This window comes from Nannospalax galili, unplaced genomic scaffold (genome assembly GCF_000622305.1).
Source record: "Nannospalax galili isolate Female #2095 unplaced genomic scaffold, S.galili_v1.0 scaffold72, whole genome shotgun sequence".
NCBI classification, from domain to species: Eukaryota; Metazoa; Chordata; class Mammalia; order Rodentia; family Spalacidae; genus Nannospalax; species Nannospalax galili.
This window is the reverse complement of record NW_008336933.1, coordinates 9,642,993-9,657,271: the sequence shown is the minus strand read 5'-3', so window position 1 is coordinate 9,657,271 and position 14,279 is coordinate 9,642,993. Positions and strand designations below refer to the sequence as shown.

Genomic DNA, 14,279 nt, shown 5'->3' with positions numbered 1-14,279 from the left:
TAGAATGGCGGGGTGGGGGGGGGGGGGAAGGATGAGTATGCCTTAGGGAGTCCGGCGAGTTGTGCTATAGACTTACCCCAAGAGGCCTGAGGATAGTAGTGCAGGCTAGGAGAGTTAGCCGGTGGTGCAGGCCCAGGGAAGCAGAGAGAGGTGAGGGCGGAGTCAGGACCAGAAGCGGTGCTCTTGGAGCCCAAGAAAAGGGACTGAGTTGCTCTGTGTGAGAAGGATCAGGAAACAGTATTGGTTCCCCAGGTGTCTGGGGCCCCAAGACTAGGAATGGCACAGGGTCCAAACTAGAGTATAGAACGGCGAGCAGGGGGGCAGGGGGATGGTGGGTGGGGTGGAAGGGTGAATGAGGCTTAGGGAGTCCCGGCACGGAGAGCTGCGCTATAGACTTACCCCAAGAGGCCTGAGGATAGTAGTGCAGGCTAGGAGAGTTAGCCGGTGGTGCAGGCCCAGGGAAGCAGAGCGAGGTGAGGGCAGGGCCAGGACCAGAAGTGGTGCTCCTGGAGCCCAAGAAAGGGACTGGGTTGCTCTGGGTGAGAAGGGTCAGGAAGCAGTATTGGTTCCCCAGGTGTCTGGGGCCCCAAGACTAGGAGTGGCGCAGGGCTCAAACTAGGAGTATAGAATGGCGAGGGGGGGGGGATGGAAGGGTGAATGTGGCTTAGGGAGTCCCAGGGCGGAGAGCTGCGCTGTAGACTTACCCCAAGAGGCCTGAGGATAGTAGTGCCTCATTAAGACATTTTTTAAATTAGCACACAAAGTAGACTTCATTTTGGCATTTTCATATACTTTGATCCTCCTTCCTGGCTCCTCACCCCCTCCTAGCCTGTCTCTAGGACTCCCCTCTCTGCTCTCAAGTATTCCATTACCTCCCTCAACTCTTCCTTAAAACCTTTTCTCTTCTCAAGGTCCCTTTTCCAGCTTTATGACCCCATACCCTCTGCCTCCCCAGTGCTGGGATTAAAGGCATGTGCCACCACACCCGGCTTCTTCTTTTTTTTTTTTTTTTTTAAATTACAAAACACGCTTTATACTGTATTTGGTAATGTTAACATCTTAAGTGTCTTTGTAGGTCTGCTGGCTCTTGCCTATTTTGATGTGTTGTAATTTTTGACTATGAATTTATATTCCCTGAAACAATCTCTAAGTTCCTCCCTAGGTGAGAATGTAAATGATAGGTGGATGTATAACAGACAATCTCAAGAGCATTGTTCTCCCTCCAGACAGGCAAGTAAGTCCTGGCTGTTCCCTGGACTCTGGGGATAAAGACGGGAGGGAAGCGAACAAGTTCATTCAGTTTGCCCTTAACTAAGTCTATCCTTTTGAGGCCTCACCTTATGAGGTCTGCTGCTAGTTCTACTTTGGACAGACCCTAAGCTGTCTGCTGTTCTGCTATTCCTTCCCTCACCCAGGCTGTGAAGAACAAAAATTCACATCCACAAATGGCAGATACACTAAGGCTAAGAAGTGGTATCATCAATGCTCTAATTACTCTTAGCTTGTATTCTCATAAACGTTTTCTTTTTACCTTTGAGAACTCTTACTTTTCAGCTCATCGATTTAATAAATATAAAAAAAATGTATTCCAAGCTGGGTGCGGTGGTGTTTGCCTTTATAAATATACATACATACACAGAAGCAGGATTTTAAACTTTGTATTTTACGGTGGGCAGTTGTCATTTGCTCCAACAGCCATTTGAAGCCAATAGTCCTGATTATTAAAAATCACAAAGTTGTATAAGTGTTCTCCTCCTCTTCGAAAGCCATGTTCATTCTCTCTCCACGACACAGGGCTGTCTGCAAAGCCTTGAACTGACAAGGTGATCCATGGAGCTAACTTTGGTTCATCAAAGTAGTGACTGAAAAAGAAAGAAAATTCTTAACAGGAAATCAGGAATATCCACATTAAAAAAATTATCCAGGACCTGAGGTATTTCTGATGTCCTAATGAAGCTGAGGGTCTACCTCTGATCTATAAACATTTGAAGAGATGGATTAAATAGGTGGTGCTATCCTGTGAGTTCCATAAGCATCAACTAATAAAAACATAGCAAACAACTTCAGTACCCACGATTTAGAAAATCATTTAAAACCAAGAGAACAACCCCTGCCCCTCCCAAAGTATCTAAGAGTTTCTTTCCCAATAAACATTTTTGTTTGTTTTGTTTTTGTCTTTTTGAAGCAGGGCCTCCCTGTAGCCCCAGCTGTCCTGGAACTCACTATGTAGACCAGGCTGGCCTTGAACTCACAGAGATCCGCCTGCCTCTGCCTCCCAAGTGCTGGGACTACAGGTGTGCACCACCACGCCCAGCTCCAATAAACATTTAAAAAATATTTTATTATTTTTTTATGTGTATGCGTGTATTGCCTGCATGTAGGTAAGTGCACCCATGTCATGCAATGCCTGCAGAGGACAGAAGAGGTTGTCGGATCCCCTGGAACTGGAGTTACGACAGTTGTTAGCTGCCATGTGGGTGCTGGGATTCGAACCCGGGTCTTCCGTAAGAACAGCCAGTGTTCTTAACTGCTGAGCCATCTCTCCAGTCCCATAAACATTTTTTTAAAACATTTATTTTGTGTGTGTGTGGTGGGGGGAGGGACATGCCCAAGCCACTACACATGTGTGGAGGTCAGAGGACAACTTGTGGGTCCTGGGAATTGAACTCAGTTTGTCAGGCCTGGTAGCATGTGTTTTTGAGACACCTTGCTGGCCACTATCCCATTTTCTTGCTGGGCCTAGTGCTTGCCTAGCATGTTTAAGGCCCTAAATTTTTGTTTTTTGGTCTTTTTGAGACAGGGTCTTCCTGTAGCCCCAGCTGTCCTGGAACTCACTATGTAGATCAGGCTGGCCTTGAACTCACAGAGATCCACCTGCCTCTGACTCCCGAGTGCTGGGATTAAAGGTGTGCACCACCACGCCCAAGCCAAGGCCCTAAATTTGATCCCTAGCATGGAATTAAAAAAACAAAAAAATCTTGGAAAAAAATGATGCTCTCAGTTCCTGTTTAATGAAGCATCACAGAATAATTAAGTACTAAACTAGTAAATATGATAAAGGGTGTTGGGTTAAAATAAAAAGATACTTTTTGTTTTGTTTATTTATTTTATATGTATGAGTGTAATGCCTGCACATATGTATGTGAACCTGTGTTGATCAATGCCTGTGGAAGCCATTAGAGGGCACTGGATCCCCTGGAACTGGAGTTATGGACAGCTGTTGTTAGCTGTCATGTAGGTGCTGGGATTAGAACCCAAGTCTGCAAGAGCAGCCAGTGCTCTTAATTGCTGAACCATCTCTATAGCCCTAAATATGAAAATCCTTAAGATTTAATCTTAGATATCTTAAAAATAAAAACTGAGGAGCTGGAGAGATGGCTCAGGGGTTAAGAACACTAACTGTTCTTGCAGAAGAGCCGGGTTCGAATCCCAGCACCCATATAGCAGCTAACAACTGTCCTTAACTCCAGTTCCAGGGGATCTGACAGCCTCTTCTGTCCTCCACGGGCACTGCATGACATGGGTGCACTTACCTACATGCAGGCATAACACTCATACACATGAAATAAAAATAAATAAAATATAAAAAAATAAAAATAAAAACTGAGCTTGAAGTGTGGCTCTGTGGTAAAGTACTTGCACAGTATGTTCAAGGCCCTGGCCTCAATCCGTAGCACTAATGAAAAGAAAAAGACTGAGAAGGTAGGCTTAATAAACAGGATCATGGTCTATGTAGTCTCTTCAACATGGGATCTGAAATCTTCACATTAGACTCAATGTCTACATGTCATTTACATAGCCCCTCCCACATGACAACACTTAGCATATTAATGCCCAGTGATTCACAGAGTTTCTGTTGGAGCACATCTTAGTTAGGATTTGGATTCAGAGATGATCAAGTCTTTTCCCCTCCATTTCACAATGAAAAGTCTTTGTACCAAAATTGCTCAGGGGAGCAGAACCAGCAAAATGAGTGGCTTGTTTTCAAGAAATCTGTTGAGGCTTTGCTTCCTCTTTCCATAAGGCTAAGTACTTCCCAGTAGCACTGCTCCAATTGGAAGAAAGCTACACAGTCCAAACAAAGAAAAAAGAGGAAAACACGTGTGTGGGACCCTGTCTTGTACCTCACTAGCAATGTCCTTAACATACCAGTGTAGCATCAACTACTGAAATACACGAGGCAACACGGTTCTTCTTACCACAGCTGCTCTAGCAGAACATAGATCTTCTCTGGAAGTATGAGGCCGGTGATTGTACACAGACAAGCTTTGGCTACCACTGTGCTTGGCTGGGGACAGCAATAGGTTGATATGAAATCATTAGACTCATTATTCCTGCCATAAAAAGGAAAGAAAATATATTTCACCACATAATCACATCCAAAGCAGTAAATTCCTCTTGAAAATAAGCAGCAAGAAAGAGCCCTACATGATCCAGACACTTCAGATACCTACAGGTCCGCATTGCAGAAGACTGCGCCAAGCCAGTCGAAGAGCTCCAGGGCACTGCAGGCCTCCTCGGGCTCTCCTTTGAGCTCACTGCTCTGCAGCACTGGGCACTGCAGCTCTCTCACTGTGTTCAACGTCACTTTGGGCTGATGCTCCTGAATTTGGTATTTGGAAAAGTACGACATCATCGTTGATTCTTCTGCACCTTAAAATACAAGGCTGAGGTAATATTGTAACAACTCTGATGAGTCTTGAACTGACGGACCCCATTCCTTTTTCATTCTTTTTCTTGTTTTTTTGAAACAGGGTCTCAGTATATACCTGGCCTCAAACTAATGACCCTCTGCCTCTCTTCTGAGTGTTAGGATTATAGGTGTATACCACCATACTCAATGCCTTTTCCATTCCCTTTTGAGACTAAGTAAAATGGAAGCCATGTGAAACCGTGTGAAAATTACAATTATTTAGTTTGCTTTCAGCTGCTTATGCTACAGCACTATGAAGTCATCTTTTTTCATTTTTTTTAAATTTAATTTTATTTATTATCTTTATGTCTATGAGTGTACTGTCTGCATGTATGTGAGTGCACCCATGTCATGCAATGCCGCGGAGGTCAGAAGAGGGCTTCGGATTCCCCTGGAACTGGAGTTAAGGATGGTTCGTAGCCGCCATGTGGGTGCTGGGAATTGAGCCCGGGTCCTCTGCAAGAGCAGTCAGTGCTCTTAACCGCTGAGCCATCTCTCCAGCTCCTTTTTTCACTTTTTCTGAAAAATACCTGATGCCTCCAAATCAACCACATGTGGGTTCTACTTGCTTTAATAAGAAATTCAACTTAATATATAAAATATAAACATTAGTGAACTCTACAGAAAGGAGTCTATATAATCTCTATAGGAAACAGAAGACGAACTAAATGATGGTAGAATCTCATGCTAAGTACCCCTTGAAGACCCAGTAAAATCCCGTGGAACTGTTCAGACAAATTGTGTAGCCAACAGCCTTGAGGTAGAAATAGACATCCCCTCCAGAACACAGAACAGGCCTGCTTACTGTCCAGTATGATGGAAACAATGCCTCCCTTTCTGTCTGGGCAGAGCCAGCAGGCTTACTCCCCACTATGAAAGGGCAGAGTCCCTTAAGCTCTGATTCCCCTCCTGTACTGTAACCCACTGCATGTGCCAGCGTTACTAGGTCAGCTTTGTGCTGCTCTATGCCAACTGGAACTTGATGAACTTGTGTAAATGCAGATCATCACTCTCCATGTGATGATTCTTTTTAGGTGTAGGACAAGTAGTAAAGCTTATTTTGGGGGGGTGTCTGTGAGGGTGTTTCAAGAGCAGATTGGCTTGTGAGTTAATGGACTGAGTAGGGAAGATCTACCTTCACTGCCAATGGGCACGGGGGTTATCCAAACAGACTCCAGGTTCCCAGGCCTTGGCCTTGGATGGTGAGTGCCACTATCAGAGTGCCTGCTTTCAGACCTCTCAACTGCTGCTAGTATGAAGAATCAAATCTTTTGTCTCTGACCCAAGAGTTGCACCTGTGACACTGTTGTGCAACTTTGTTAGCTGGAAATTAGGATAAAATCTCAGACATTCCACAGTTTCTGGAAAACTCTGGAAGTAACTAGTAGTCTGAAGAACAAGAAGCCACACAGAACTCACTGCATGCACAGTCCTCAGAGAAGACGATGTCAAATAACTGAGACTGCAATAAGTCTCTTTGTCCTCTTTTATATCTACCATGTACAGAAGGAGAAGAGACACTAAATATTTTAAAACTAGGACAGAGGGGGCTGGAGAGATGGCTCAGCAGTTAACAACACTGAATGTTCTTGCTGAAGACTCGGGTTTGAATCCCAGCACCCACATGGCAGCTAACAACTTTCTATAACTCCCATCCCAGGGGATCCAACAGCCTCTTGTGATCTCCGTGGGCACTGCACGACACGGGTGCACTTACCTACATGCAGGCAATACATACATACACACAAAATAAATACAAAGAAGATGAGGCCTACCCTAACAGGCTACTCCTGCATAGAATGAACATGGTGTTTGCCACTAGAAACATCCAGGTCCTTCCCTAAGGACATTGAAGACAGCATGCAAGCTAATTCATAAGCAGTTTGCCAGTGACCTTGACCCAGTCCCCTGCTTGTGGGCAGCTTTGGTATTGGATCACATTCCATTTTACAGAAGAGGCACCTAGGTCTCACAACTCAGAGTGGGTATGTCAGGATGAATGTGGGTCTCAGTTCTTCAGACTCCAAATTCTTGACTTTCTGTCTCTGTGCACAACCCTAAAAACATCTCCACAGAACCTTTTTCTAGCTCATTCTTGCCTGTATCCTTTTGACTAATTCCTCTGGTACTTGATATCTGCTTTCCCATTCTATTTCTCACTTGAGTCTGAGCTCGTCAGAGAACACTGGATGGAAGATGTGGGTCGGAGAATGACAAGGGAGGAGGAGTTGAGTTTGCCTGGCCACCCTTCGTTGGGCATCGCTGTCAACTTAGAATGCCTTGAGTGTCAGGCCGCTGCTACACCTCCATGTGGATAGTACTTCCCTCAGTCCTATAGATGCGGAAACAAGGCCCAGAAGAGGACTAGCCAACAAGGGTGACTCTTCTCACAAACCTCACCCTCTTGGGAGTCAGAAACCACATTGAATGATGGAGGAATCCCTGTTTATGGAAGGTTCAATGGTGGGGGATGCACAAGAATGAAGAGATAAGGAATAAATCAGTTTCCTGAGAAAAATTTATTTGACTCCGCTCACTGATGAATGTGTAAACCTGTCAGCCACACAGTGGAACAGTATTTATTCATAGAAAGGAGTGACATACTGATACCTGCTTACACTATGAATGAACCCCAAAATCATGCTCAGAGTAAGAAGCCATACACAGAAGGCCACATGCATGATTCCATTTATAGAAAATGTCTAGAATAGGCAAATCCATAGAGTAATTAGGTTAGTGGTCCCCAAGGGCTGTATGAGGTGACAGTAGATAATAGCTACAGGAGATTGAGTTCCCTTTGGTGATCTACATGTGGGGGCGGGGGGAAACACTGGAGAAAAGATTCTGCAGTTAAGAGCACTGGGTGCTCTTGCAGAGGACCCCAGTTTTGTTCCCAGCATCCACATAGCAGCCAACAACCACTCATTACTCCAGTTCCATGGGATCCGATGGCCTCTTCTGGCCTCCACAGACATTACACAAACATGGTGCACTTACATACATGCAAATAAAACATTCATGCACATAAAATAAAAAATAAATAGGGAATGGAGAGATGGCTTAGTGGTTAAGGGCCCTGTATGCTCTTGCAAAAGACTGAGGTTCAGTGCCCAGCACCCACATTGTGGCTAACAACCATCCATAACTCCGGTTCAAGGGGATCCAACACCCTCTTCTGGTCTCTGAGGGTATTGTACTCAGGAGTGCACTTACATACATGCAGGCAAAACACTCATACACATAAATCAGCTTGGAAAGAAGGAAATGAGAGATAAAGCAAGGCAGAGAGACCAGCCATCCAGGATCCAATTGGGAGAACAGCAAGATATAATCAGTGGAAAGGGGACAGGGATGGGGACAGCGGGTGCACTTACCTACATGCAGGCAATACACACATACACACAAAATAAAAATAATAAATAAAATTAAAAAGAAAAAAAAAAAACTAGGACAGAAAGCCATTGGGGTACCCCGTGTCCCATGAGGAGCCAATAGACCTATGTGCTTTCCTATCCTCCAAAGCAGAGTACTGCACCACCATAACCTGCTAAAATTCTGATTCCTCACAATCTTGTAAGGGGCCAAAGATACACTTCTAAAGGAGCAATGCACGTGGCAGTTTTAAGTAGATTAACATATTTGATGAACTGTCAAACTTGGCACTAAATTTAGTATTCTAATCAATTAAAAGTCACAACAAGTGTTATCTGACATTTAATGATATGCCTGAGTTATTACCCAGAAGTAATGAGTAAACAGATCACATATATAATTATAATTGGTGCTGATTTAAAGTATTCTAGTCAAGGCTGTTTAACTGGAGGGAAGGAAGGGGAGAAATAGATAAAAGCTAACAGTTGGCTTCAGAACAAGGCTATCGTGAATTAAGGTTCTCAGTACATCTGAAGGATTAAAGCAGCTCCCTTCATAATGTTCATAAACCCATGTGTGCCATATAACCCTTGACCATAGGGATGAATCATTACTCAATCCTCCATTACTTTTTTTTTGGCTTTTTAGACAAGGTGTCCCTGTAGCCCCAGCTGGCTTGGAGTCACTATGTAGACTAGTCTGGCTTCGATCTCACAGAGAGCCACCTGCCTCTGCTTCCCAGGTGCTGGGGCTAAAGGTGTGTGCTTTCATGCCCAGCTCCCTTACTCTTTTTTAAGTTAACAATTAGATTTCAAAATCACTGTATCATTACATAATTTATATTTCATACCTGTATGATGCCAAGCCAAAAGAAAATCAAATTTCAAAGGCTTCTTTTCTTTGAAGGACCAAGATATTCTTTCAGATTTCTTAGAATCCGGGTGAAGGGATAAATCCATCAAATCAATGGAAACAACTTAAAGTAGAAGAAAGAATATATATTTCATTCAAATTATACAAAAATTAAACAGTGGAGAGACACCTGACATTTTGGTAAGTTTATAAATAATAAAAATTACTTTGTTCTTTCCTTCTCTTGTTTCATCAAGCCAAAAATATTCCTGTGTGTATCTAATGTTGAGAGTTATTAGCTATAAGGCATTTTAAATTTGTATCCTTCCTAGGTCAAAGACCAAGAAGTAGAGGTCTTCAGGAGGTCAACTTTAATTTGCTTGTGGATGTGGTAGCCTTGGCTACTGATGTCTATAACAGATACTGTAATGGTTTGAATAAGTCACTATCCTTTCCTAAAGAATATAATCCTTATTTATTTATTTATTTATTTATTTATTTATTTATTTATTTATTTATCTTTCTGAGACAGGGTCTCCCTGTAGTCCCAGCTGGCCTGAAACTCACTAGTAGACCAGTCTGGCCTTGAACTCACAGAGATCCATCTGCCTCCGCCTCCTGAGTGCTGGGATTAAAGGTATGCACCACCATGCCCAGCTCTATATAATCCCATTTTAAACTGAAACATTTTGTAGTAAAGAAACATTATTCTTTTTCTTATGAAGAAATCCAACCAAAATTAAACCAAAGCAAATCAAGTTTACATTTTCTCTGGCCTTTTATAATTTACTATATATCCTTGAGTTGGACTTTTCCTGTCTCCTTACATTCTGGTACAATCAGGCACATTAATTTTAGACAAAACTGTTTTTTTTCCTTTTTAGGCAACATTAAAACTTTGAAATTTGAGGCCTTCCCCACACCACAGTCCACCCCTCTGTATATGGGTCCCAAATGCACCCATCTACTCTTCCCACTTTCCTTTGAGCTGCTGAGGAGCAAATCTGAGGGTGGAGGGGGTGGATCTATGGTCATTCTGAACTGATAAAAAGTGAGTGGGCTCCATTTTTTTTCTTTTTAGTAGTAAGGCAAAGTAGAACAGCATTTTCTTAGGAAGTCATCTAGAGATAAATGCCAACCCATGTCCTCAGCAGGGTGGAGAAAGGGAGGGGTATGAGGAAGAGAGTCACAGAGTTCATCATCTGTCCTAACATCCAGGAATACTATGTTCAGAGAAATGAGTCTCAACTGGGACAGTTTAGCCTGACTGAAACCCTTTTATTTTTCCTTTCATTTTATCATCACAGAGGGGCAGATGACAGGCTTCAGTGGGCAGCGTTCTGGCTCTAAGTCCTGAGCTACATTCCATTCTCTCCCCTTTTCCCCTAGTAGAGGGCCAGGGGAGACAGGGAAGGAACTCAGAGGTAACTGCGGACTTTCAGAACAGGGGCTGCAGCTGGAGCCATAGAGTAAAAGACCTGTGGATCTTGCAGAGCAGAGAACCTCAGAGAAAAGCAACTGGGGGTGGAGAGAAGACAGGTCACCAGAATAGGCCTGAGTGAAGGGGAAAGAGTGCCCCAGGTATGGGAGGGGGCTGCTCAGTAGGGTAGAGAGAGCAGAAAGCTGCAAAACAGACACAAGCCTGTCAGAATGGATAGTTGTAAAGCAATGGCAGAAGGTTAGAGACACAGAGTTTACTAGACCTACCAATCTAGGAGGGCAGGCTGGCTCCCTGGTTCTCAGTGAGAATCAGGGAAGAAGGAAAGGCAAAACCTGGGCAGCAGTTAAAACAAACAAGGACATACTCTCATTTCACGATAGACAAAAGACAGGACCCTCTGGACAGGTGCTATTCAGAGCAGAACTTACTTCATCCAACTGCCCAATCACTCATCATACAGTTACTAGTATACACAAAACAGACATGAACAGAGACCAGAGTAACCAGTTTCTAATGATGCACCAGTTTACCAGATGACCTCCTCAGTCAAGGTGTTGGCTATTGAGAAAGGCCTTGGGCAGGCCCCCATTAGGATCACATTCCCATTAGGTGCCAGACCAGACTAGAATGGAGCTCCAAACTAGAAATAACAGAACTTGTCTCCTGGGAGGACCAGAAGGACTCAATCAGTTTTGGTTTTTGGGGTCACGCAGCAGTCATTCCAGGACTCTCTGGCTCTGATGAGTCATGGGGCCCTGGAACATCTCAGGGGGCGACTCCCTACAACAATTCATCAAGCCAGGGAGATTCAGAGCGAGGATGAGCCTAAGTGGCGATCTTGAAGGGGCTTCCAAATGAAATACTGAGGAAGATGCACAGAGGAACACCACGTAGTGATGTTTGAATTAGGAGTCCTTTACTAATAGATGGTGGTCAGAGAGGGAGCTAATGCCCAAAAGAACTTTCGACCCTAAGGAGAAGCAGGACAGGGTTTATAAAGCTTAAAAACACAATTAAATCATGCCAGAGGCAAAGCCAATAACCATAGTTACAACAGAGCACCATTGTTACACCACACTAGGGCAGGTCAGTTAACAAAGAGGTTTTCAGTTAACAAAAGTTTCAATTAGGAAAAAAAAGTTTCTTAGAATTGCAGAAACAATGGGCTCCAGGGAGATGCAGGTATACCTGGGAGGGAGGATGTGTTGCTGGACATGCTACCTGGCTTCTTTTAAGTTTCCCAGAATTGTAGAAAAACTGTACTCCCTGAAACTACCCGCATAACACATTCTGCCTGGCTGGTTGCGGTGGGAATGGCTGGGCAAAAAGACAGGCTAAAGCAGAAGTCAGTCAGAACAAAATGGAGTTAGTTCTGCCATTTCAATACTGTCATCAAAACCGCAGCACTTCACTCATGGGTGAACTTTTACTAGTAACCATAAAGAAATTCTATACCAAGCACAAGTTGTCAACTTCTATTGTATCTAACAGACTAGTCCAACTCTACAATCTTTATTAAATGCAGCGTACAGCCAAAGAGAAATAAATTTAACACCATCATCTAATCCTCTGTAAAGTCCAACCAACAGCTCCATTAATCCAAATTATGTAAGTAAGTGCACTTGTAGTCATGCAATGCCCTCGGAGGACAGAAGAGGCTGTCAGATCCCCTGGAACTGGAGTTATAGACAGTTGTTAGCTGCCATGTGGGTGCTGGGATCCGAACTCAGATCTTCTGCAAGAACAACCAGTGTTCTTAACTGCTGAGCCATCTTTCCAGCCCAGTGAATCCAAATTTTAAAAGCAAAGAAAGAACCACATTTTTCTAACCACAGACATCAGATTTGAATCAAACATTTATATTTTATTATAGGAATATTACTGGCTTGTACTAATGGAATACACATAATACTTACTAAATTTCATAGTTTTTCTGCCAGAATACTGAGATGGACGACCTTGAAGTCCAGTTTCTTCATAAGTATCTTTATCCAGGGATAAAATTAATTTCCCTATAAATCAAACAATAGTTCCCATAGAAGTGAAATGGCTTATATTCTTTGACTAAGAAAGCAAAACACCTGAGCAATGAGATATCAGTATAATAACTACCTATGAGGACATTATTTACAGTACATTTATATTATCTAGCCACATAGCCCTGACTGGCCTGGAAGTTGCAATGTAGCCTGGACTGGCCTCAAATTTACCACAATCCTCCTGTCTCAGTTTTCCAAGTGCAGGGATTACAGGTGTGAACCGCCATGGTTGGTGATATTATCCACACATATATACATAAACGGCTACTAGTTATAGTAGCAAAACTAGAAATAATTAAATTTTTATTAAGGAAGGAACCATTAAACCATGATTTGTACATTACTGCAAGTAAATTTTTTTTTTCTTTTTTTTTTTTTTGAGGCAGGGTCTCTCTGTAGCCCCAGTTGGCCTGGAACTATGTAGACCAGGTTGGCCTGGATCTCACAGAGATCTTCCAGCCTCTGCCTCTGGAGTGTTGGGATTAAAGGTATGCGCCACCACACCCAGCTACTTCAAGTATTTTTAAGACAGGTATAGATGTGGTGGTGCACACCTATGAGCCCAAAACTTAGAAACCTGAGACAGGAGGATTGCAGCACATATGCGGCCAGCCTGAACTAAATGGCAAGACTCTGACTCAAAACAAAAGGCAAACCAAAACAAACAAAAACTTCTAAGTCAGAACAATATGCACTGATATAGGAAAATATCTATGATGTGAATCTTGGGGAAAACAACTACTGAGAACCAATGCAGTATACTATCATTAAAAAGTTTATGATTATAAATTCATAGAAAATTCACGAAGAATATGAAGCTGCTCCTTCTAAGAAAAGCAGTTTGAAGGGTGGGGAGGAGTTTCACTTTACCCTGTATAGAACTGCATGACTTTTTAAAAACAAAACAAAACAGTATATATTTCTTTTATAATTGATGAAAAGGAAAAAATGAGTGTTGTTACCATTTGGTAGGAGGGCAACAGTATTATCTTCATCAATACTAGTATTGTATGTTAATGCACAGCACGAACCTATAAAAGAAAGTCAAAGAGAAGAGAAATTAAGACAAAGAAATAACACAATGTTAGTGGACAACTAATCTTCCAGGTAGGAAATAGTCAACACCTACCATTGCTCCAACTCACCTAATAAACCCAACACATGCCTCAGAGAAGCTGGAACACACAGAGGCTATGTTCCAGCTACACTGCTTCCCCACTTAGCATCTTTTTCCATAAGTTTCCTACCAACAGGCCAAGAATGGACTCAGAATGGAACCTGTAACCTATGGGGATGTAGACTATCCCCATAGGCCCTTTTTTTTCTTTCTTTCTTTCTTTCTTTCTTTCTTTCTTTCTTTTTTTTTTTTTTTGAAAAAAACTATGTGTATGAGTGTATTGTCTGCATGTACATAAGTGCACCTGTGTCCTGAAATGCCTGCAGAGGACAGAAGAGGGTGTCAGATCCCCTGGAACTAGAGCTATGGATGGTTGTAGGCTGTTATGTGGGTACTGGGATTTGAACCAGGGTCTTCTGCAAGAGCAGCCAGTGCTCTTAACTGCTGAGCCATCTCTCCAGCCCCATCCCATAGGCCCTTTTCAAAACAAGCACAGAACCCCAGTATTTTGCTGTGATTTTCCTGTCTCCTCATCTTGCCTTGTTCATTATGTGACTCTATGATTTTCTTACCTTTCTTTACAAAGGTGTTGATGAATTCATGCGTAATTAATTCATGAAGAGGTAAGTGCTTCACAGAGTAATAGGGCCCAATTTCCATGACCAGGCCTTTCAGTTCTTTTGATAGTAGCCCACATTCAGGAATAAGAAATGAAACCTATTGGAATGTGTAAGTCAAAGTCTTGCTTTTATGAAGCTTAACACC

At 42.9% G+C, this 14,279-nt stretch overlaps 1 protein-coding gene across 2 annotated transcripts in view; it reads right to left on the bottom strand.

Moving 5' to 3' along the window:
- Positions 1-1,603: 1,603 nt before the first annotated feature.
- The window catches only part of Rpp40 (ribonuclease P/MRP subunit p40), a 13,946-nt gene continuing 1,270 nt past the window's right edge, over positions 1,604-14,279 (bottom strand). The window contains exons 2-8 of one of the 2 annotated variants that reach the window (XM_008831660.2): positions 14,087-14,231; positions 13,360-13,428; positions 12,275-12,370; positions 8,916-9,041; positions 4,455-4,653; positions 4,200-4,334; positions 1,648-1,862 (exon numbers count right to left, since the gene is read on the bottom strand). In XM_008831660.2, coding sequence (XP_008829882.1) covers positions 1,664-1,862; positions 4,200-4,334; positions 4,455-4,653; positions 8,916-9,041; positions 12,275-12,370; positions 13,360-13,428; positions 14,087-14,231 — 969 coding nt within the window. In that variant the 3' untranslated portion in view covers positions 1,648-1,663. Of the gene's footprint in view, positions 1,863-4,199; positions 4,335-4,454; positions 4,654-8,915; positions 9,042-12,274; positions 12,371-13,359; positions 13,429-14,086; positions 14,232-14,279 lie in introns of both variants that reach the window. The other variant, XM_029562863.1, reaches the window with a different exon arrangement.